Below are 23,495 nucleotides of genomic sequence, written 5' to 3' on the forward strand. Positions count from 1 at the left end.
AAATAAATAATAATAAATAAATAATAATAATAATAAAAATATATATATATCTTACTTACCCAAAACTTCTGAATGGAGTTGTATCATGGTTTCCACAAAGATTAATTTGGAAAAACATTTTCAACACTGATAATAATAAGACATTTTTCTTGAGCACCAAATCAGCATATTAGAATGATTTCTGAAGGATCACGTGACACTGAAGACTGGAGTAATGATGCCATTGCAGGGGTTCAGTTCAGTTTTGTAAGTTCACACTTTTACCCCGATGTTTGACAGGGATATCAAGGCTGGGAACATCCTGCTCACAGAGCCTGGACAGGTGAAGCTGGCAGATTTCGGTTCTGCTTCTATCGCTTCTCCTGCTAATTCATTTGTAGGGACTCCTTATTGGTGAGTCGGACATTTTTCTCCTTTTTATCTCTGAGAATTTCAACAGTTAAAAATTCCATAGACCTCATCAAAATATATAAATGAATCAATCATAGTCAAGGCTGCATGTCGTGCCTGAAGAGCCTAAATGTTGAAGCATTAAAAGTTGGATCGTTGGATTCTGCCTAGGCCTGTCAACTACAAAAATGTATTATTAATAGTTTATGGTTGCATTACATAACACTGAAATCTTCTGTTTTTCTCCAATGTCTGCTTTTTTTCTATTTTAGGATGGCCCCAGAGGTGATTCTGGCCATGGATGAGGGTCAGTATGATGGAAAGGTTGACATCTGGTCTCTAGGAATAACCTCGATTGAATTAGGTGAGATGAAATAATATGATTCATGTAGACTTTGTTTTTTTCTAATAGTTTCTAATAGTCTTTTTCTCCTCTAGCTGAAAGGAAACCTCCGCTCTTCAACATGAATGCAATGAGTGCCTTATATCATATCGCGCAGAATGAGAGTCCATCCCTACAGTCCAGTGAATGGTGAGTTGAGCTTTGAGTTGAGGAAGGTTAATGAATACTAGAGAAATCCTGTGTTATTTAAAAATATCCTGCACTTTCTTTTCCCAGGACGGACTACTTCAGAAACTTTGTGGACTCCTGCTTACAGAAGTTGCCCCAAGACAGACCCAACTCTGAAGAACTGCTGAAAGTAAGTTAAAGAAAGTGCTCTGTTCAAACTGAAGTATGGAGTTCAGTGAGTTCTTCCTGAGGATACTTGCTCAGGGACGCTGTAAGAATTAATTTATTTTAATGGGATCTTTTTTATCTTCACTGCGCTCTGATGCCTTTGGTTGTTTAGTGTTATGCTTAATGCTCTGGCTTTCTGATGTTTTCTCGCATCTGTGATACAATAATGCAATGCTTAACAATAAAAAGTTTATTTGCTGGCCTGGTCGACCTAGTTCAGATTATTATTAAAAAAAATTAAATTTCAGATTAATATAAAAATTAAATATTAAAACAATAAAAACAAATAAAATGGTTTCTTTTAAAAATATGTTTATCCAGTCTCTAATGCTCACCACGGGTGTATTTAAAAAAAAAATACGATAAAAATACAAGCAATAATGTGAAATATTAGTACAACATAAAATACTATTATTTTTTATTTTAATAAAATTTTTAAGTCAGCTCAAGAAACATTTCTTATTATTATAAGTATTGAAAAAAGTTGTAAATTAACAAAATTAGGAGAATTTACAGCGTGGGAATTTATTGTGTTTCAGATATGATCAACTTGAATTGAACAGGTAGATCAACACATTTAAGTAAAAATTCTCACATAACCTTGTCTTGTTGTGCGCAGCATGCATTTGTCCAGCGCGAGCGGCCAGAGTCGGTGCTTATGGACCTGATCCTGCGCACCAAAGATGCTGTGAGAGAGCTGGACAACCTGCAGTACCGCAAGATGAAAAAGATCCTCTTCCAGGAGGCCCACAATGGCCCTGCGGCAGAGGTCCCAGACGACGAGGAGGTCAGTTGTTTTAATAGCATATCTCGTCTTCCTTCAACCATTGGTGCTCTGTCAAATGTGTTATACATGCTTTGCCTCAACACTTTTTTACTGAAGAGATGTTTCTATTTATTAATTGTGTTGTAGGAAGTGGAGCACAGTGCTGGCCGCACGGGTACAGTGAACAGTGTGGGCAGTAACCAGTCCATCCCTAGCATGTCCATCAGTGCGAGTTCACAGAGCAGCTCGGTTAACAGCCTGCCTGACGCCACAGACGCCACCGATGACAACAAGAGCGAGGTGGACCTGATGGAAAAAGACCAAACCATCATACCCAACAGCTCCATGATCCACGTCAAACCGGTACGTGCACGTCCACTGTATTTCCATACACATGTATTCTCTTGTGCATGCATCACTTCAGCACGTAATGCATAGGTTGATCAGTCACAAAGGATACTCCTTTTCCACTTTCTCGATCTGGCCAGCTCTAATCTGATTGGCTGACACCATTCATGTTTTATAGTAAAAAAAAAGTTGTTTACAAGGTACTGCCTTTTTCACTTATGTGAAAATAAAAAAACTGTACTTGTTACCTTTGGATGGACAGAAATTCTGATCACCTACATGCATTTTTCAGTGTTTTCTGTACATTTTTTTTAGCACCGTATTGTAGTTACAGACCACTAAACATCACCAAAAAAAAATTACATTTTTCAATCTGTCGTTTTTTTTGGACAGAATAAACTGCATTGTGGCCCGGATTTTGCAGTTTGGTCAATGGCTTAACTAAATTATTAGTTGAGCCAAAACCGCTTAAAGTTAAATGAAACTTTTAGTAGTTAAAGTTGAGTACTAAAATGCTTAGTATTAATGCAGGACACAAAACTAAGTTCAAGAAGTGAGACCTTTGCAATCGCTGTTTGACTGTTGAAAGTACATTAAACATATGCATGGCCTATATATAATAATAATATGCTTAATGTATCTGAAGGAGGAAGAAAGCTACCAGGAAGAAACCGAGGCTCAGAAACAGCCCATAGAGCCCCAGTCTCCCCCAGCACAGACACCACGACGACAGTACCGGAATCGAGAGCACTTTGCCACCATCCGCACAGCCTCCCTGGTGAGAGCCAGAGATTCAGGGAGTCTGTTTGCTCTCTGATCACTTCAAGTTTTAACAGATCACTGTTTCTTGCTACTTTCTGTTCTGCTAGTCAAGCGCTTGTCTTTGTGTGTCCTAGGTGACGCGTCAGATTCAAGAACACGAGCAGGACTCTGAGGTGCGCGAGCAGATGTCTGGCTACAAACGTATGCGCAGGCAGCACCAGAAACACCTCCTGGCCCTCGAGAACAAGCTGAAGGGTGAGATGGACGAGCACAGACTCAAGCTAGACAAAGAACTGGAGAATCAGAGGAACAGCTTTGCTGCCGAGATGGACAAACTCATCAAGAAGCACCAAGGCACCATGGAGAAAGATGTAATGAAACATTATCATGCAAAACCAAACCATAAAAGAGCTGAAGATGTATTGAAATGATTGATGTTTATAGTTTTAAAACATTAATGTGACAGAATTAATGATCTTTTTATAATGCATTATTCTGCCTATCAGGCCAAGACTTTTACCAACGATGAAAAGAAATTTATGCAGCATATTCAGAGCCAGCAGAAGAAGGAGCTAAACAGCTTCCTGGAGTCTCAGAAACGCGAGTACAAACTGCGCAAGGAACAGCTCAAAGAGGTCAGGAAGCCACTCTGGACCATAGATATCTATATAAAGGCTAGATATCTGGTCCGCGCTGCTGGCCAATGGAGGTCGACGTCAGCACCTTGCGGCCATCTTGTCACAGGCAGCTCGCTCACTGGTAACATTGTTTTAATGGTGCATGTACTTTTTAAATCACCGTAACTTGCTCAATTTTCTACCGATTTTCAAACGGTCTGGATTGTTATAAACGGCAGAGATGTAGTTAAGATACTGCATACTTAAGAATAATAAGTGTATAAATAAATAATCATCCAGAATTATAGCCAAAACGTTTGTAAATCCGTCAAGATTTCAACGAGATAAGAGTATTTCTTACATCAGATACCACAGAGCCCGCCAGAAAGCCTGTCTGTGACAAGATGGCCGCCGGTGACGACGATAAATACTCCGCCGTGAAACATCTAGCCTTTATATAGATATCTAAGCTCTGGACAGCCTCACTCTCATCCTTGTTATATTCCATTACCCATTATTGCCATTTTTCAATGCAGGAGCTAAATGAGAACCAGTCCACACCAAAGAAGGAGAAGCAGGAGTGGCTGTCCAAGAAGAAAGAGAACATCCAGCACTTCCAGGCAGAGGAGGAGGCCAATCTACTCCGCCGACAGCGACAGTATCTAGAGCTCGAGTGCCGCAGGTTCAAACGGCGCATTCTCATTGCACGTCACAACGTGGAGCAAGATCTCATGAGAGAGGTCAGCATTTACATAAACTCACTAATATGTCACCAGTTTTGGGCTTTAAACCGAGCCAGAAATTTGTGACATTAATCAGTCTGACATGTCTCTGTTCTCAGGAGTTGAACAAGCGTCAGACGCAGAAGGATCTGGAGCACGCCATGCTGCTCCGACACCATGAGTCCATGCAGGAGCTGGAGTTCAGGCACCTGAGCAATATCCAGAAGATGCGTGCGGAGCAGATCCGCCTGCAGCACCAAACCGAGCTCACCAACCAGCTGGAGTACAACAAGCGCAGGGAGAGGGAGCTCAGACGCAAACACGTCATGGAGGTCCGACAGCAGCCTAAGAGCCTCAAGGTAAAATCACTCTAGTTTTCCAGTCAAGGTTGTAAGTTGAAAAGTCCTTAAAAAGAAGTTTGGTGGTAGGTGTATAGCATAGTGGTTTACATTTATTCATTTAGCTGACACTTTTATCCAAAGCGACTTACAATTTCTATATATGTCAGAGGTCGCATGCCTCTAGAGCAACTAGGGGTTAAGTGTCTTGCTCAGGGACACATTGGTGTCTCACAGTGGATTCAAACCTGGGCCTCTCACACCAAAGGCATGTGTCTTGTTCACTGTGCCATCACCACCCCTAGTGGTTGAACTGGGATGGTAACCGAACTGATTAAATAAATAAAAATAAGATTAGTTTGGTCATTAAACATTTGATCCAGCACTTATTGCTTCTAGATGAACGGGTTTTAGAACTTTTTAAAAAACACTTCATTTTATGGTAACATAGTTACATTATACTTTAAGTACTGAGTAATATTAATGAACTACATGTACTTACTATAGAGTTAAGGTTTGGGTTAGAGTTTGGTTTAGGGCTAGTAACTTGTAATTATGCATTAATTAACTGTTATTATAGAAAGTGCAGAATGTGTAACTACGTCACCTTAAATAAAGTGTTACCTGATTAGCGAACCTTAGTTAATTAGTGAGGACCACTGCATTCAATTTCATTCTTTTGCGTTCAATCCATTTGTTTTTAAACACATTACACATCCTATTTGAATGCCCCTGAAGAAACCCTTTACACATCTCGAATTACTTGATTCTCTTTACTTTTTTTATTTTTCATTATTTCTAATTTTTTTTTATTCTAAACTGTTTTAATTATTTTGATTATTTTAATTTCTTCTATGTAAAGCACTTTGAATTGCCATCGTGTATGAAATGTGCTATATAAATAAACTTGCCTTGCCCTGCCTTGCCTTGCCTTACTGATGCTTTTGCCATCATGTTGTTTCTCTGACAGTCCAAAGAGCTCCAGATCAAGAAACAGTTTCAGGATACATGTAAGATCCAAACCCGGCAGTACAAAGCCCTGCGAAACCACCTGCTGGAGAGCACGCCAAAACCCGAACACAAGACCATGCTGAAGAGACTGAAAGAGGAGCAAACCAGGAAACTAGCCATCCTCGCCGAGCAGTACGACCACACCATCAACAACATGCTCTCCACACAGGCTGTGAGTATAAGACAGAAAACAATACGCTAAAACTGTTTGATCATCGATGCCTGATCTAATGACACGATGCCCTCGCTCTCTCTCAGTTGCGCCTGGACGAGGCGCAGGAGGCGGAGTGTCAGGTGCTGAGGATGCAGCTGCAGCAAGAGTTGGAGCTATTGAATGCATATCAGAGTAAGATCAAGATGCAGACGGATGCCCAGCAGGAGCGAGAGAGGAAGGAGCTGGAGCAGAGAGTGTCTCTCCGGAGGGCCCTGCTGGAGACTAAGGTCCTACACTTAAACAGACAACCAAAAAGCTTTAATTCCTATATGATCTTGTAAAGTATGTCCAATTTAGTATTGTCATATGGTGGCCATGCAGCTGAGTAGGATATATTCTATAATAAGTCTTAAAGGGCTATTCTGGTGCAACTTCACAAAACCAACAAGGTGTGTGGAAAAGACAAAAATACAACACAAACACAAAACCAGCTGTACTTGTGGAGTGGAGAAATTAAAAAATAATATGAAGCTTGAAAAAAAATCCAGCGTCATATTTTGATTTTGTTTAATTTCTCCATTCCACAAGTGCTGTATGATCTGTTTAGACAGAAATTGTAAAAAAAAACAAAAAAATTCATAGAGGTCCTAAAATGTTCTTGGACAATTCATTTAATGTTGAACAATATATTTTTTTATTTTATCACTTAAAACTAATGATTTGACATTTAGACATTGCCATTTATATATAATCAAACCTCAAGTGCCCAGATTGTTTGGGCTACCATACATGAAACTATATATAAAACCATATTAATAATTAAACCCGACTGTCTGTCCTCTGCAGATCGAAGAAGAGATGTTTACCTTGCAGAACGAGCGCACGGAGCGTATCCGTAGCCTGCTGGAGCGCCAGGCCCGAGAGATTGAGGCTTTCGACTCAGAAAGCATGCGCTTAGGCTTTAGCAACATGGTGTTGGCTAACATCTCTCCTGAGGGCCTCAGCCACAGCTTTCCTGGGGCCCCGGCCAGTTGGATCCCCCATCAGCATCACTCGGATGGCTCTCAGGGGACACAGTGGGGCAGCAGCACTGGTTCAGGGCCCAGCCACCACTACCACTCCAGTCAGGGAGGACCACAGGCCCAGCAGGGCTGGGGCCAAGCCATCCCAGGAGGTGGGCTACCTCCGTGGGGCCACTCTTCCTCGGGCCCTCCAGGGGCCATGCCAAAAAGCAGTGTGGGGATGCGTAACAGCCCCCAGGCGCTTAGGAGGACCACCTCAGCGGGGCGCACTGAGCCGGGCATGAGTAGGAGCACCAGCATCACATCTCAGATATCCAACGGTTCACACCTGTCCTTTACATAGACACCAGTGCGTTTGTGCCAACCCTGCACACACAAACACACACAGGGTAGGGGAACGCACTGGCCCACACTAAAGACTGGCACAGAGAGCAGAGCTAACTGCACTCGTCTACCCACCTCCCTTTCTTCTCCTTCTCTTTCTCCTTCTCTTTCTCGCTCATTTCACTTTCCGACATGCAGATGTGCAGGTAGACTATAGTAAATATCACTCAGGTCAATAGCTATTCTAACTTTGCATGAAGCTTGTTTGACAGCCATGCAGAGCTCGAGTCAAAAACACTAGTCTAATTTAAAGCTCACTTGATGAGATTCATTTCATGCTTATATTATAAAGAAATATATAAAATCTAAAATAAATATTTTATTGGTTTCTCTTTACTCCACTTAATGTGTGGATTCATAAACCAAAAGGATGTTGGCCATAATTCTGAACATTTGCATGTAAATCCGTAATGATTATGTAAGAGTAGAATCTAAGCTGTCAGCCTGCTGTCATGCTCTTTGGAAAAACAATTTGGGTTTTAAAAAAATTATGAAATCAAGATGGATTGAGTTTGCGCAGTATATGTAATGTCTGTGTTAGGAAGAGAGTTGGCCAATCTGTTGATTTGAGGGAAAGCGTTTTCACTTTTAGATTTTTAAAGTTTGACGATTCATTTGCAGAGAATATTTAGGAGTTTGCCTACATCAAGTACTGTATTTTTGCAGAGAATAATGTGAATTAAAATACACATTTCGTTACTTTTATTTTGACATTATACCTTACAGACCTTTTTGTCATGTGTAGTCGGCAGGTAAAGGTCAATGGGGCCGTGTAGCCCAAGCAGTGTGTTTTAGGATTTTAAATCGTGCAAGCAAGCACAATGTACTTGCATTAAGAAACTTAGTCATGGCTTCTTCAGTCTTCGATACACCCTACATTTTATTAGGTCAGCCAGCTTTCATCTGGATCAGGTGTCCAGACATATTATGATGTGCTTTCTTGATTATTCATTATATGTTATGTTTCATGTGTACAATGCCAGCTTTAAGATGTCAGATATATGTTCAGTGCCTTGAATGCGTTAATAATTTAAATATTAAGTAGAGACATGCCAAGATGAATGTTCTCATGTAGCTGAAAAAAAACACTCCCAAATTTAGAGTCTAAACATATTCCACCAATGTAATGAAGGTCCATTTAAGGTCTGGATTATGAGTGTTTTGTTATGAATATATTTGGTTGTACTTATAAAAAGGAGTTTAATGTAACGCTAAAAACTTTTGAGGTGCCTTTTAATAGCTGCCATGCAGAAGCACTTTATGTAGAGTGTCATGTTTCGAGGGATATTTTTTACAAGCGTTCTCAGTTATGGCAATGATTAGTGCAGGCGTAAACTGTAGTGTGTGATGGCGGATGTCCAGTATGTTCAAAAGATATTTGGCAGTTTTACTAGTGTTGACATGATTTGTCAATGCATAAGGAAAACAATGTAGAACCTGTTTGAATGTATCCTGACCTTCGACAGGTCTATGTTGTGTTTTTGGCACTCTAGGAATGTAATGAGTATGAATGACTTGATTTTTTTTTTTTTTTTTTTCCTCGTAAGGTCGTGACAGCAGGCTTAGTTTTGTGACACTTAATAGGAGCAGGCAAACACTCTTGATGGTCTCATGACCTCCACACTAAATAGCACTGTTTCACACTCATTCACTACCACTCATACATTTGGACACATCTACTGTTTATTTATTATTACTATTATTTTCCATATTTTAAATAATAGTATATTGAGTATACACTACCGTTCAAAAGTTTGGGGTCAGAACGATGTTTTTGAAAGTCTCATCAAAGCTACATTTACAGTGAAAGCAGTAATATTGTGAAATGTTATTCAATTAAAAAGAACTGTTTTCTATATTTAAGTATTTTAAAAAGTTATTTATTTCTGTGATGGCAAAGCTGAATTTTCAGAATCATCCTTAGTGTCACATGATCCTTCAGAAATCATTTTAATATGCTGATTTGGTGCTCAAGAAACTTATTATTTTCAGTGTTGTGAAAACCATGATAATTTTTTTCAGGATTCTTTATTAAAAGTAACAGCATTTATTTGAAATATATAACATAAATGTATTTACTGCCACTTTTTATCAATTAAACGTGTCCTCTGACTATATTTTATTTGGGGGGGGGATTCACTGACCTCACACTATTGAATGGTAGTGTATATCAGAGGAAAGTAGCATTATTTCAACCAAACAGCTGTTGCCAAGTAGATTCAGAATACTCACACAAAATCTTTTTGTCCTATATTTTATCTTTTACCTACATTTATGTTTACAAATAGACTTTCATGAAGATTTTTTTTGTGACGACTCGCTCGATTTTGAATTTATAATCAGTTCTTTGAAAATGATTCACAGAAATGAATCAAACTCACACACTTCCATTTTTGGTAGAATAAATCATATCTTTTCCATTTACGTCGTCTTTAGGAAAGTTAATGGCCAGATTTTCTCAGCCAACTTCATGAGGTGCATCCTGAGATTCTTTTTAAATAGTATTAAAAAAGTTAACACTTGCATTCAGTCAGATGTGTCCAAACAAACGTTTGACTGGTAGTGTCGGTACCAGTAATTACTCGTATTTTATTAAATCATTAGCTGCCCCAAAGATTTCCCAGCCAAAAAATATATTATATCATTTCCTCCCTCATTTGTTGGCTGTTATAAGTCGGTGAGTAGAATTTAATCCCATATAGGCAGGAATCTTTTAACCCTTTCCCCCTGCTCTCTTTCTGTCCTCTGTGCCGCCCGTACCACAGGTGTCAGTGCCTAGTATTGTGAGGATTTGAGCTGTGCTTCCGATGCCCCTGCCTGCCCTCGCTCTCCCCCTCTGCTTTACATGCCATCACCCCACGCCAAGCTCCGCCTGGATCCCGTGTTTGAACGCACGGATGCCTGAATGCACTTTTTCGGGGAATTTTTCAAGCTAACCACCCCCACCCCCCAAGCGAGTTTGTCTAGTTGGTTTGCGTTACATCACTTTGACTGCAGGAATTACGTTGACTGACTCATCCTTGTGAATTTTTTTACTCGCATTTTAACACTTCTGATGGAGTACATTGTTACCTCCCCACCCTTCTAAATCCATTGTGCAATCATTGGTGAAGACAAAACTCCCGGCAGGACGTGTCCTTTCCTTAATATCCCACTGTCCAAATCCACTTATTACCAAATGGATCCGGCTCTAATGTGAAAGAGCAAGTGTACCTAACAAACTCCAGAGTCGTTGTCTGGGGAGAGTGTTCATATTGTATATTTGATTTAAAATAAAGATTTAAAATAGAAATTAATTCTATTAACCCCCCCCCCCCCCTCCCATTAGGGTTCTATGCGTATAGACAAAAGGTTTTAAAAGAGAAATAATGAGAATAGTAAACTATGTACCTTGCGCTTTTAAAGGGGTTATTGGCCCGTGTACTAGGAGCCTCAGAGTTGAACTTCAGGGAGTAGTGTGTGTTTACATGTCACCTCTGCACACTTTGTGTTTCCATTAGTATTTTAAATTCACAGGAACGTTTCGGGTCCTCTGTATTCTCGCCACCTTTGTCCTGAACCCTCCATTCATGTGAATGTCAGAAGGTTCAGCATCTATAAAAGGCACAGAAAAAGGTTCTAAATGGATACAGGCAAATGTTTCTAGTTTTATTCTTCCCAACAAATGATCAGTTTTGTTTAGTTTTTTTAGTACCTTTTGGCTGAGGGCTGTTTGAATTTGGTTGCCATTACGTATAATTGTGGTGTTAATATCATACCTGCCACCGATATAGATTACACGTTTTATTTTTTATTCTATCCTAGTTTTAAACTTGTCCTACTGACTGAATTTAGGGGATATGTAAGTAATACTGATATATGAGAAATACTAGAATGGAATGGAATGCAAACTTATTTTCTAAATAATAGAGGTTCAAACCTCTGGTCAAACACTGTGCCATCCCACAGCTGCCAAGCCCGGTCACTACTGCATTCTCCTGTTGACAGGCTATGAAAGAGTGATGGTTATTTCAGTTCTGATGGACCTGAACACTCCTATCGCCAACACTACAAAGAAATGAAACAGGGAGCGATAGAGAGGGGCTGGTCTACGGGGAAGGGCTACATTTCTTGTAAAGAACATCAGTATTCGATTGCTGTGGTCGAAATGGCATACTGACGTACTCCATTCTGAAATAATTTTTAAAAGTAGTATGTTAGTATGCTGTTTTCACACGCACCCATTGTCCTCTGACTCAGCATCACCACTATAACTCATATGTAACCTGTATCAAAATGTATAGATCGTGTATCATGTTATTGAATGTCTAAAAAGAGTATACAAAAGTTTAAAAATACAGAATAAATGGCTTGAAATTGTATTAAAGTATTCATGAATCAGAGAAGACAAAAGTCTAGGGATAAATGAACTATTTTTTTCTGTTCTGTAATTACTGTTGTGTTGATGGAGGAACACTGGTCAGTGTAATAAATATAAATTTAGTACATTATGTCTGACTTTTTATTCATAGATGGTTTGATGGTTGCATTGAAGCTTTTTATGTGTCAGCTGGGGCAGAGATCTGATTTCAAATGGAGATTTTCTTTGCAATATTGAAAATTAGGTCCCACTTTATATTAAGTGGCTTTAAGTACTATGTACTTACATTGAACAATAAGTACAATGTATTATTGTGTTCCTGTTGTATTGTAAAACACGTTTGCTGCTATTGAGGTGTGATACGGGTAAGGTTAGGTAGGTTAGGTAGGTAGGTTAAGGTGTGAGGGGAGGGTCAACTGTGTAATTACAAATGTAATTACATAAATTTTTTATAGCTGTAATTACATGCTGGAATTTTAAAATGTAAGTACAATGTAAAAACATGTATGTACACAATAAGTCCATTGTATCAAATTATTAATTTCAATGTAATTACATAGTACTTAAAGCCACTTAATATAACAGCTTGATGTTTTCCTTAAGTTGCACACACTACATTTCTAATGTCAGTTCACTTTTGTCGTCTTGTTAGATCAAATGGCAACAATCGTTTATTCTTGGCCACCAGAACATTTTATTTAAGTTGAATACGTTTTTTTTTTTTTCCAACCTAAATAATCTTTTTCAGTCTAATAATTTTCCCAGTCTCCTTTATTTAGGTAATGTTGTTCTCAAAATAGTATGCTTGCTTTTCACTTTTGTTTCACAGACAGTTTAATCCCACCAATAAAATGGACAAAATTTACTAATTGAGTTTGAAGTCTAAAAAAAAATGTTAAAAAAAACCCCAAAACATTTTACTAAAATAAAAATACTTAAATTCATGGAAAGATTTTACATGGATGTGTATATGGCTGTTTAATGCCATTTCAGATGCAGTTTAGCAAGCTCAATGGATTTAGTAAGGTTCAATTTTTCATGTATTAGACATATGTCAGAGACAGATTGAGGGAAATGCAGAGGCCTATTTTGAATTTAAAGCTGATTTAGTCATTATATTCATTATATTATATTATCTTCATTAATTATTATTGATAAACAACATATCTTCCAAGTTGCAACATTATTTACTAATACTTCCTAGTTGGTATGATGCCCAGGAGTCCGAAAGGACGGACACGAATTTTGAACCATGTGAGCCACCGTAGTCAAAATATGTGTGTGTATCCCTGAAGACTCATGATCACTTCTCATGTTGTTATGTGTATACATGTTACGTGATCTTAGGGTGTACTGACAAACAATTATAAACAGAAGACATGTACGTGCGTGGAAGGTTTAACGTTAGATGTTACAGCTCGCGATAATCCGATCCGTATGTCAACTTTTAACTTTTCAAAAGAGAAACTTCACATCTTTATAGAAACCCAAGACTAAACACGACTTGGTTTCAAAACATCTCTGACTGTTCTGGTCTGCTTTATTACGAATCACGATGGCTTTCTTAGTAGTCGAACGAGTCCATAGCTTGTTTGTTTCGTGTTTCTTTAAGTAACAACTTTCCAACAGAGAACCTGTGTTTTATCCTCGAGCTCAGCATGGATCACCACCAGACGCTTTTAAACACAGTCATCGCGTTTAACAAAGTCCTACAGTGTGTTGTTGTTATGTGGCAGAGATACCGTAAACCTTACCGTATTGAATGTATTTAACTGACTCAGATGAAGTCATGAGCCGTCGAGTGATTCTCCTGTCTGGATTCATTTGTCTCTGTGTGACACAGTGTTGCCCCTCAAGACTGACACACTGTGACAATGGCAAGGTATTTGCTCAATTCACTCTACACTATTATTAAATGTTAACCAACCATAGTAATCAATTGACATGTCAAGCAGTGACAGCCGCATTCCTGCTTGTTGACTTCTAAAATTATGTTTGGCTCGATATGTAGTAGATTTCTTTTTCTTATTACAATTATTTCAGACAAATCTAGTCACAGACCTACCGGGACCTGAAGAGCTTGTGTGTCGAGAGCTCTGGCCACAGTCACATACGGTAAAATATCTATTTATTATACAGTGCAAAACTAAACTACTCAGTACCAAATGCACAGTGTTGATAAAAACTAGTGATGCACCGATATGAACATTTTGGCCGATATCGATAATTCTTTATATTTGAAAGCCAGTTACTGATATATTGGCCGATAAATCTAAATCCATATGTCTTATATACTTTTTGAGAGCCTGATTACTTACAAAAACAAAAGTCTCGCTATTAAAAGCACACAATTATAATGTTCTCATAATTTTATGTAGCCTATATGACAGACTTGTGCTGCATATTGCACTTTACTGTATTTATCATATTTCAAGCAATTCAAAACCATCACGGTGAACAATGTGCATCTGAAGTGTCTCAGCTGAAGGAACTTGAAAATAACCCATTATTTATCAACTTTAATATATCGGCCAAATTGTCTTATCGAGCTAATAACAACAACATTAAAAATTTACATATTGGCCTATTTTCTGATACCAATATGGTGGCCTATATACCCTAATAGTGCCCTAATAAAAACATGACTGACGGATATTCCTTTTTGTTATTTCAGATTATCCCTGACATAGACACAAAACATATTATAAAGGTAAATGAATCTCAATTGGGACATGTTGACAACATTGTTCACTCTGAAGAATGGCATTGTGCACTTTAATGTTATGACCAATTCAACTCTGTATTATACATTTAAAATAGCAGGATGCTATGTTTGTGTATATCGTACACAGTACGATAGTTTAATAAAAGTATGTATCTTGTAAATTTGCCTTTTGTCTCGCACAGGCTGCTGATTCCATCTGTATGGACACACCCATTACATACAATGACAGCATTCCCACCCAGTAAGCTATGACACATTGATCCTGTCTTTTCTTATCTGTTTTTACTTCGAATATAGGGATTGTAAATAATTTAATCCAGTTTTAGTTTTAAATCTTTCATTTACTCACCCTCAATTTGCTCTAAAGCTGTATGAATTTCTTTTTTTCTGCTAAACACAAAAGATATTTTGAAGAATATGGGTAACCAAACAGTTGTTAGACCCCATTGACTTCTATAGTATTTTTCTCCGTACTATTGAAATCAATGGGGCCCATCAACTTTTTTTACTCAAAATTTAAAGAACGAGTCATTACATCATAAATCGTTCTTTCAAAACGTGTTTTTGTCCTGTACCCTGATTCACTATGGTAAGCCGTTAACATATACGAATTTCATTTGATTAGAATTCCCAACCCTATTCGGATGTGTATAAATTTTCCAACCTTATTTTAAATGTGTAGTTGTGCGATATCTGTTTAAATTGTTGTGTTTGTAATACTGTAACCGTGTAATTATAGTATTGGTTGCATGTAATTATGCAATTATTTAATGTATATTAAAAATCCCAGGATGTCCTTCGAAAAAGAGTTTGGGTGTAACTCTGGAATCCTGGCCAAATTTGCCCACTGGCCTCATAATCATTCATACTCATTGGCTTCATCACTCTGTCTCCTCTCCACCAGTAAGCTGGTGTGTGGTGGGCGTTCTGGCGCAATATGGCTGCCGTCACATAATCCAGATGGATGCTGCACATTAGTGGTGGTTGAGGAGATTCCCCCCTTCTATGGGAAGCGCTATGAGTACCCAGAAAAGTGCTGTATAAATGTAATGAATTATTAATTGTAATTTAAAGTTATTACTACAGTAACTACACGTGTGACAAGGACACTGTAAAATAAAGTGTTTCTGTTGTGTTTTTTAAATAAGTTGTTTTGTTTTTTCAGTGGTCCTTACCGGCCTGTTGAGGCCGGGAGTGGAGAGTATCTCTACTGCCCCCCTCAGCGCTGGCTAAACAACCTCAAAGTAATCACAATATTCATACTATTGCTAAACAATCACACTATTCATACTGTAAATCTAAACCTAAAGCTATTTTTATAAATGTGCTCTGAACGTGTTGTTTCTGACAGAATGGAGCGCTGGTGTTCCTCTATCACCCGTGTGTCTCAGCGGAAGCTCACAGGAGTCTGGGGGTGTTGGCTCATTCGTGTCTGCCTCATTACATCCTCACACCTCACCCGTGGCTCAGCCAACACAGAGTGAGTCAACATTCACAACAGTCGCTCACAGTAGACACAGGTGTGCACTGGATGGTTGTCTGTGACTGATGTCAAACAAATGTAGATTACAGTATCAGAATTATTAAGTTACATTTTACAATCAATTTTAATCAACATTAATGCATTATGTGTAATTTAAGTCTCTCATGCTCACCAAGGCTGTATTTATTTAATCAAAACTACAGTAAAAACAATAACATTGTGAATTATTATTTAAATGTAAAATTTAAACTATTTTCTATTTTAAAATGTCATTTATTCATGTGGTGGCCAAGCTGAATTTTCATCATCATTACTCCAGTCATCAGTGTCACATGATCCTGCTGATTTGGTGCTCAAGAAACAAAAGTTCTGCTTAATATTTGCTGCTTAATATTTTTGTGGAAACATCTTTGATGAATAGAAAGTTCAAAAGAAGTGATTATTTTAAATAGAATTTTACAAATTAGCATTTATTTCTTTTAAAAAATCTTACTGACCCCAAACTTTTGGGTCAAGATCCATTAGTTCACAATAGCTAATGCATTAACTGGTGGTAACAAACTGAACCTTACTATAAAATTGTGACCATTTATTTTATGCATTTAAAAAGCCCCATTTCTGACAAATATCTCATGTCTGTTATCTCTCTCTAAGCCTTTAGCTATGGTCTCGTGGGGTCGTTCACTAGAGATGTCCCGCATCACAATTGGGGTTTGTGATTGGCTGCTTTCCATTTCCGCCAATATTAGTCAAGCTAGTACAAGCCAAAGAGCAAAGTACAATCTGTATTTGACTAAACCAGCACCTGTGCACAAACCAGTGAACACCAGTCAAGAGATGTCCAAAGTGGAGAGATTAAAGGTGAAGAAATTGAAAAATAGAAATAGAATAGAATAGAAAATAGAAATTGTAAATAGAAATGCTAATGTTAACCTTCTATGCTTGTCTTCTCCTTTAATTGCTAGTCTCTTAAACACTGCTGCATGGAGGCTCTCAGTCTCACTGAGGTACAGAGGACTAGAAGGAAAACCAGAAAAATCAGAAATGTCCTCAAACAATCACCAGAGAATGTGGAACTGAAATATGACGTCAAACCAGACACTCTTAACCGCACAGAGAGTCCAAAACTGAATCGTACAGACGCACTGCCACAAAACAACACAAAGGAAATGGCTTCCTTCTCGATGCTAACTGTTACACAATCTCTCGGTTCAGCAAAGGACTCTGAGAAGACAAAGACAATTGATGCAGAGAAGCAAATTTTACAGAATAAAGTGGCTGAAAGACACAAATATCAAATAGACAGAAAAACGCACAGGAAAACTATAGCGGAAGGTACGAGGCATCGCATCAAGACTGACACAAAGGCGCAGAGATCTGGATCTGAGTGCGGGGAGCTTGGACAGTGTGGAGTCCCAGACTCTGTGTCTCCTCATATAGAAGGTCCGCTGAGGAGGGAGAAGATACCCATCCCACGAACCGATGAGGCCGTGTGGGCAGCAGGCGCTCTGGGCTTCCTCTTAGTGCTTCTCACCCTGTCTGTGCTCCATACACGTCTCTATCGCCACTGCCGATCTTCCACCAGTCTCTACTGGCGCGACAACCAGCAAGACTATGAGAACGTGGGTGGTGAGTACACACTCTTTCGGATTCTTCATGTTGCGTAAACCATTTATTCTGTCCCTTTCCCGTGGATGTTGCCTCAACAGAGGTGTTGTTTGTGTTCCAGACATCATCCGCCGAAGGCTTAGGATGGTTGGCCGGAGGAAGAGGAGAAGCAGCCAGAGCAGGAGACAGGAATCTGCGCTGTTGCACTCCAGCAATGAGGAGAACTCTGACTAGCTGAGAGGATTGGTGAACACACACGCTATTTGACTTTTGTCCCGTGCAGGCTGCTGATTCCATCTGGATGGACACACCCAGTACTTACAATGACCGTATTCCCACCCAGTAAGCTATGACTCACTCTCAGATCCTGTACTTGTCGTATCTGGAATATCTGCCCAATCATGTGGCACTCATTGAGTAAATATACATTTTCTTATGTTCATAACTCAGTTTTGACGCTGAAGAGAACTTGTCCGTTCACACATTCAAAATTACACAAGACAATTTCTCTCTGGTATTTCATATAGGGATACAATTAAGTGATAAAAGTTTATCACTTAATCTCTACAGTAATTTTACTATCATTCGATATACAGTAGAAATACCTTTTACATTAGCTGAACGTCTGATGCATTTGGCCCACAACTGGAAACACGGATGGGTTGAATTCTACAGGATGTGCGTTAGACGCATGTCGAGTTCTTTAACAGTCCGCTTGGAAAAAAGATGACATGACGCTTGAGCCTCCTCAAGGAAAATACTTTTTTGTGAAAACAACTGTCACAATGAGCACTTATCAGGATCAACTAAATGCTGGATTTTCTAAAGCATTTTAAGTATGTAAAGTTTTTGGAATAAACTCTTTAAAATACATGAGTTTTGCACAGTGGACTGTTAGTGTAGGGACATTTTCACGCCCCTAAATATGTCACGGAATAATACAAACTGTGATTAGTTGCTTTACATGTCAGTCAGACGGCCTCTGGGCGGTCTTTGGCCAATGTAAGCTGCAATGGAGTCTAGACTTTCTGCCATCAGTCTGATGATCTGGCTATGCAAGACTAGGTTCCTAGGTCTCCAGAGAGAAGTGTATGACGTTTTGCCACGAAGGTCTAGTTATGACATTCTGATTATACATTATGAGGTCTAAAAAAGAAAAAAATTGAAAAGCATGCAGGGATGAACTGTTCACAATGCAATCTTTAACATGCGTTCAGAAATGTTTCATTTCATGACAACTTTAAAATAATATGGAATGTTTTTGTTACATTAAAGCATATTATTCCTGCTAGAATATTGCACTTTTAGCATTTTTCCTAATGGGAGGTTTCTGAAATGCTGTCATCGTTTACTCACACTCATGTTGTTCCAAAACTGTAAGACTTTCTTTTTTTTCTGTGGAACACAAAGAACACATTTTAAAGAACGTTGAGTAGAGACCTCTCTGGTTCCTCTGGGACTCTTTAGTGAATACTGCGCTGCACTAAAGTTGAGCAGATGGAGTGTTAAACATACTAATTGTATTGGTCAGAAAGCAAAATTGTGAAGGAGTACCAGTCATAGCAATTTTGTCAGTGACCTAATTTTGTGTTTTGCCAAGTTTGCTGCTTCATTTGTTGTGGTGTTTATTAACATTGTTTCTGGATTACTGTGTAGAGTAATCAGTGAGGTGAATAATTGTAAAAAGCCTCACTGGCCAATACAATAACAGACATATTTCACAGTGTTTTGGCTCTGGCACAAAATGACCAGCCAACATTGCTGATTGCTAAGAACCAGCTGACCATCGTCGCTTTGCATTAAAATGGCCCCACGAGCAGGGAAATTGCTGAAAAGAATATTGCACATGAAAGAACCATTTGCCATTAGGTCAGCAATGAAGTCACTGCTGTCTAAGAAAAGCATCAAGGACAGACTGAAGTTCTGCAGGAAGTACAATGATTGGTCAGCAGGTATTTATTAATTTTTCATAATGAATCACATTATTCCATAGTCCAATGATTTCTCACTGAAGGATAAAGGCATTGTCCAGGCCATCATGTGGATATAGTCTTGCAAAACCTTGCTCTGTCACAGTTTCTGGTTTATGTTCCCTGGTGTCCACTAGAGGTCCTCTTTCCCCACGCTGTCATTCATTTTTGGAACTGTATTCCCCACAATCCTTGTCTGCGCTCATCACTGTTCATTGTACTCAGCTGTTCCCCATCATGATTGTCATATTCTGTGTGTAAATACCCTGCCTGTTTACTGTTTGTTACAGAGTACTTGTTGTTCGTCACACCTCATTGAAGTCTTGCTTGTTTTTGGTTTGTGCTATCATGGATTGCTTATATGAATTTTGACCCTTGCCTGAACTGTTGTGAGTACGGAATTTCCTAATAAATATTACTGCTATTTGAACTTCCCTGTTTGTGTGTGTGTGTATTGTGACAGAAGGACTATGTCATGAATAGTTACAGCAGACAGTATGGGGTTCCGGGCCTCTTCCCCTGCCACGAGGGGAGGAGGTCGCAATCTGGAGAAGTGCCGCCTCGAATGAACATTTTCGAATGTTTTGCACTGTGGGTTCGCATCACTGAGGAGAGCGTGGCAGGAAAGTCCCCCGAGACCCCTTCCTTCAAGAGAGGACAATCGTTTGAGGGAACCCGTCTGGCCAGGTTTTCGAAGACCTGTGGCGGTCGCAGAAGAGGAGGTGCCAGAGTTGAGCTCCCGAACCACTGTCCGCTTCAGTCAGTCCTCGACCCTGGGCTGGCGATGTCCAGTCCAGAACTCCATCCACCGTTGATCTCGTCCAGCACAGAATCGGCACATCGCCATCAGAGACGGCGGAGGAGGGGGAAGACCTCCAGCCTCCCCAAGTGCCCGGAGGCCGTGCCCCAGCAGCCCGCCGTTCTTCCGGGAGCCGATCCAGACACTGCTCACGTCCCGTCTGCCCAGCCAGAGACAGTTCACATCACGTTTACCCAGCCAGACAGTTCACATCACGTTTACCCAGCCAGAGACAGTTCACGTCCCGTCTGCCCAGTCAGAGACAGTTCACATCACGTTTACCCAGCCAGAGGCGCTTCACGTCGCGTCTCCCTAGTCAGAGTCAGTTCACGTCACGTCTGCCCAGCCAGAGACAGTTCACATCACGTTTACCCAGCCAGAGTCAGTTCACGTCACGTCTGCCTAGTCAGAGACTGATCTTGTCATGTCTCCCCAGCCAGACAGTTCACGCCACTTTTGCCCAGCCAGAGACGGTTCACGCCATGTTTGCCCAGCCAGAGATGGTTCACGTCACGTTTGCCCAGCCAGAGACGGTTCACGTCACGTTTGCCCAGCCAGAGATGGTTCACGTCACGTTTGCCCAGCCAGAGACGGTTCACGTCACGTTTGCCCAGCCAGAGATGGTTCACGTCACGTTTGCCCAGCCAGAGACGGTTCACGTCACGTTTGCCAAGCCAGCGACTGTTCACGTGACACATCACGTCTCCCCCAGTCAGAGACGGTTCACGTCATGTTTGCCCAGCCAGAGACTGTTCATGTCTCGTCTGCCCAGCCAGAAAGACGGATCAGGAGATGCTCGATTCTCTAGGTCTCGGGGCACTGACCGACTATTTGGAGCGTCTGGCTCGGATTCTGGAGAGACCCTTCAGACCTTTCGTGTCCGGGGTTCCAGAGCCGGAGCCAGTGTGTGTTCCTGTTGCTGTTCCTGAGCCGGTGTCTGTTCCTGTTCCTGGCCGCCCGAGGGGTCTTCACAGCCCTGGCCACCCGATGGGTCGATGTCTCCGCCCTGGCCGCCCGATGGACTGTCTGCTTCGCCCTGGTCGCCGGCTAAACCGTCAGCCCCTGTTCCTGTTCCCCTTCATGCACCTGGCCCCCCATCCCTCCATTTCCACCATTCTACCTCCCTCCTAAACTCTTGTGTTGTGTTTTAGTATGTCTTGGAGCGTCTGGTAGCTGCTCTGTAGAGAGGGGGGTTATGTCACAGTGTCTGGTTTATGTTCCCTGGTGTCTACTAGAGGTCGTCTTTCCCCACGGCGTCATTCACTTTTCATGATTGTCATGTTTTGTGTGTATAAATACCATGCCTGTTTATTGTTTGTTACAGATTCCTTGTTCGTCACACCTCATCGAAGTCTTGCTTGTTCTTGGTTTGTGCTATCGTGGATTGCTTATCTGGATTTTGACCCTTGCCTAAACTGTTGTGAGTACGGATTCCCCTAATAAATATTACTGCTAATGGAACTTACCTGTTTGTGTGTGTGCGTATCCTGACATGCTCATCCAGTCACTGTGAGGAAAAGAACGATCTATTAAAAACAGAAAAAGCTCCAAAATAACATTGCCAATACATTATCCTATGATGACAAATGTTGTTGCCTTAAATTGGTCGTATGTGAAAGAGATATCTTGAGTGATATTCATCACATTCATTTGAAAATAATCATGTACTAATCGTATGTTCTCACCCCTTGTTTGTTGGATCTTCTAGCAGGTCTTATGAGGCCTAAAACAATTTCTGACTTCAAAAGATCTAACCGAATGATTGCCTCAATGATAACCAGGATCGTCTTTTGCAAGTTTGAGTGGTTGTGAGTTGTGCAATGGAAGTCCTTTGAAAGCAAAATAAGGAATGCAACGCAATCTGTGGATTACTGGCTCACAGCTATGTATTGTGAAACCATTGCAGAAAACAAGACGCCACAGAGACATATGAGACGAGCTGTTGATGGTATATACTGTATGTTTTGGCTATTTCTTTCTTGCTTTAAGGCACCCTGGCAGGGCTCTTGGCAGGCATGTGAGGCTAGGTGTGTCTAGGGAAGGGAAACGCTGTTGCATGTTTCAGGATGTAACTTTCTTTGTCCCTTTTTTGGCTGTATGTTTTGATAAACATGAGAAAGAACAATGTTTTCTACCCTTTTAGACAGCCCCTGGGTTGTCTGAAGTCCGCATACATTGTGCTGTACATGCTACAAATTGAGCCCAGTTGTTCAAAGAATTTTATTTTATTTATTCTTCTCACCGCACACAATTTTACAATTAGCCACTTTAGCATTGTATGGCAGAAAGGCAGTAAGCCCACAATTACAATCTGCTACAAACATTCTTTGACATTTCTTGGACTGTAACTTAAAATTACATGCTTCTTTAAATACTGTCCTCCTACTCATTCAGGCTACCCATTTTAGCACAAAAGCATTTATAGTGGGTTTTATGCAATGGCTGCTTTACAAGAATCCAACACTGAAGAATGACTTGAGACATCTCAAGTACATAGAAATGGAACAGAAAATGGAATGATAAAGACCTCAAAACTATGGAAGCATTACTAATACTTGGTTAATTAAGTGTAATAAATAATGTATGGTTGGCTGCTTCTTATGGCAAAAGTTTATTTTGCCATAATACCTGGCTGAACATTATTCTGCTTATTATGCATACTCGCCAAAAAAAAGGTATATACAAACTTACAATAACATTAATATTAACGTCTTAACAATGCAGTCATTTTCACTAGTTGATAACATAGACCCCAAAATTTGTGATAGTTGTGTTTTTATGAAATGAGTGAGTGAATTCATGGTGAAATACAATGAAAGTATCACCTGTGGATGAGCAGTTTGATGGAGTGCAATTGTCAGGATCGCATTTATTTTACATTTATTAACTATAACTTATAAACCTTCAAAGACATGGCTACTATGAATTGAATACTGAATACTATGACTCTCTGATTGGTCTCAAAACTATGAAAGCATTTAAATTCAAGTAAAGAAAACAAAACACAAAAATATTTACACAATTAGACTTCTGCCAGATTCTCAAGGAAAGGAAATAACTCCACATCATGAATAGGCTAAATGGTCCAGATCACCAGATATACAACATGTAACACTCCAGTGTACAAAACATCGTTGATATTAGGGTTATTTATGGGGGAGGAAAAAAACATTTTCCAGATGTTTTTATATTTATTTATTCTATTCTCGCCAACAAACAGCAGATGATGGAGATACATTTCATTGGCCATGAAATACTGCAGGATAATGGATATCACTCAGACAATCCCATGTGAAA

The 23,495-nt window shown here is 39.8% G+C and overlaps 2 protein-coding genes across 4 annotated transcripts in view; both read left to right on the top strand.

Moving 5' to 3' along the window:
- The window catches only part of taok1a (TAO kinase 1a), a 30,251-nt gene extending 18,513 nt beyond the window's left edge, over positions 1 to 11,738 (top strand). For both annotated transcript variants that reach the window (XM_089121211.1, XM_039670911.2), the window contains exons 7-20: positions 280 to 393; positions 663 to 754; positions 829 to 922; positions 1,010 to 1,091; positions 1,749 to 1,916; positions 2,043 to 2,258; positions 2,890 to 3,021; positions 3,140 to 3,376; positions 3,512 to 3,640; positions 4,159 to 4,362; positions 4,464 to 4,703; positions 5,653 to 5,865; positions 5,952 to 6,134; positions 6,694 to 11,738. In XM_089121211.1, the coding sequence (XP_088977337.1) occupies positions 280 to 393; positions 663 to 754; positions 829 to 922; positions 1,010 to 1,091; positions 1,749 to 1,916; positions 2,043 to 2,258; positions 2,890 to 3,021; positions 3,140 to 3,376; positions 3,512 to 3,640; positions 4,159 to 4,362; positions 4,464 to 4,703; positions 5,653 to 5,865; positions 5,952 to 6,134; positions 6,694 to 7,212 (2,623 nt within the window). In that variant the 3' untranslated portion in view covers positions 7,213 to 11,738. The remainder of the gene's footprint in view (positions 1 to 279; positions 394 to 662; positions 755 to 828; positions 923 to 1,009; positions 1,092 to 1,748; positions 1,917 to 2,042; positions 2,259 to 2,889; positions 3,022 to 3,139; positions 3,377 to 3,511; positions 3,641 to 4,158; positions 4,363 to 4,463; positions 4,704 to 5,652; positions 5,866 to 5,951; positions 6,135 to 6,693) is intronic.
- A 1,161-nt stretch (positions 11,739 to 12,899) lies between these two features.
- tp53i13 (tumor protein p53 inducible protein 13) lies at positions 12,900 to 19,832 on the top strand. 2 transcript variants are annotated; one of them, XM_039671110.2, is made up of 9 exons: positions 12,900 to 13,495; positions 13,657 to 13,728; positions 14,288 to 14,323; positions 14,521 to 14,579; positions 15,504 to 15,582; positions 15,690 to 15,818; positions 16,476 to 16,682; positions 16,787 to 17,450; positions 17,551 to 19,832. In XM_039671110.2, the coding sequence occupies exons 1-9, from the start codon at positions 13,376 to 13,378 to the stop codon at positions 17,661 to 17,663; spliced, it is 1,479 nt and encodes a 492-aa protein (XP_039527044.2). In that variant the 5' UTR covers positions 12,900 to 13,375; the 3' UTR covers positions 17,664 to 19,832. The 2 variants fall into 2 exon arrangements, with proteins under 2 accessions (XP_039527044.2, XP_039527045.2); XM_039671111.2 differs by lacking the exon at positions 14,288 to 14,323.
- Positions 19,833 to 23,495: the final 3,663 nt, after the last annotated feature.

Source organism: Pimephales promelas, chromosome 16 (genome assembly GCF_988280905.1).
Source record: "Pimephales promelas chromosome 16, fPimPro1.hap1.1, whole genome shotgun sequence".
NCBI classification, from domain to species: domain Eukaryota; kingdom Metazoa; phylum Chordata; class Actinopteri; order Cypriniformes; family Leuciscidae; genus Pimephales; species Pimephales promelas.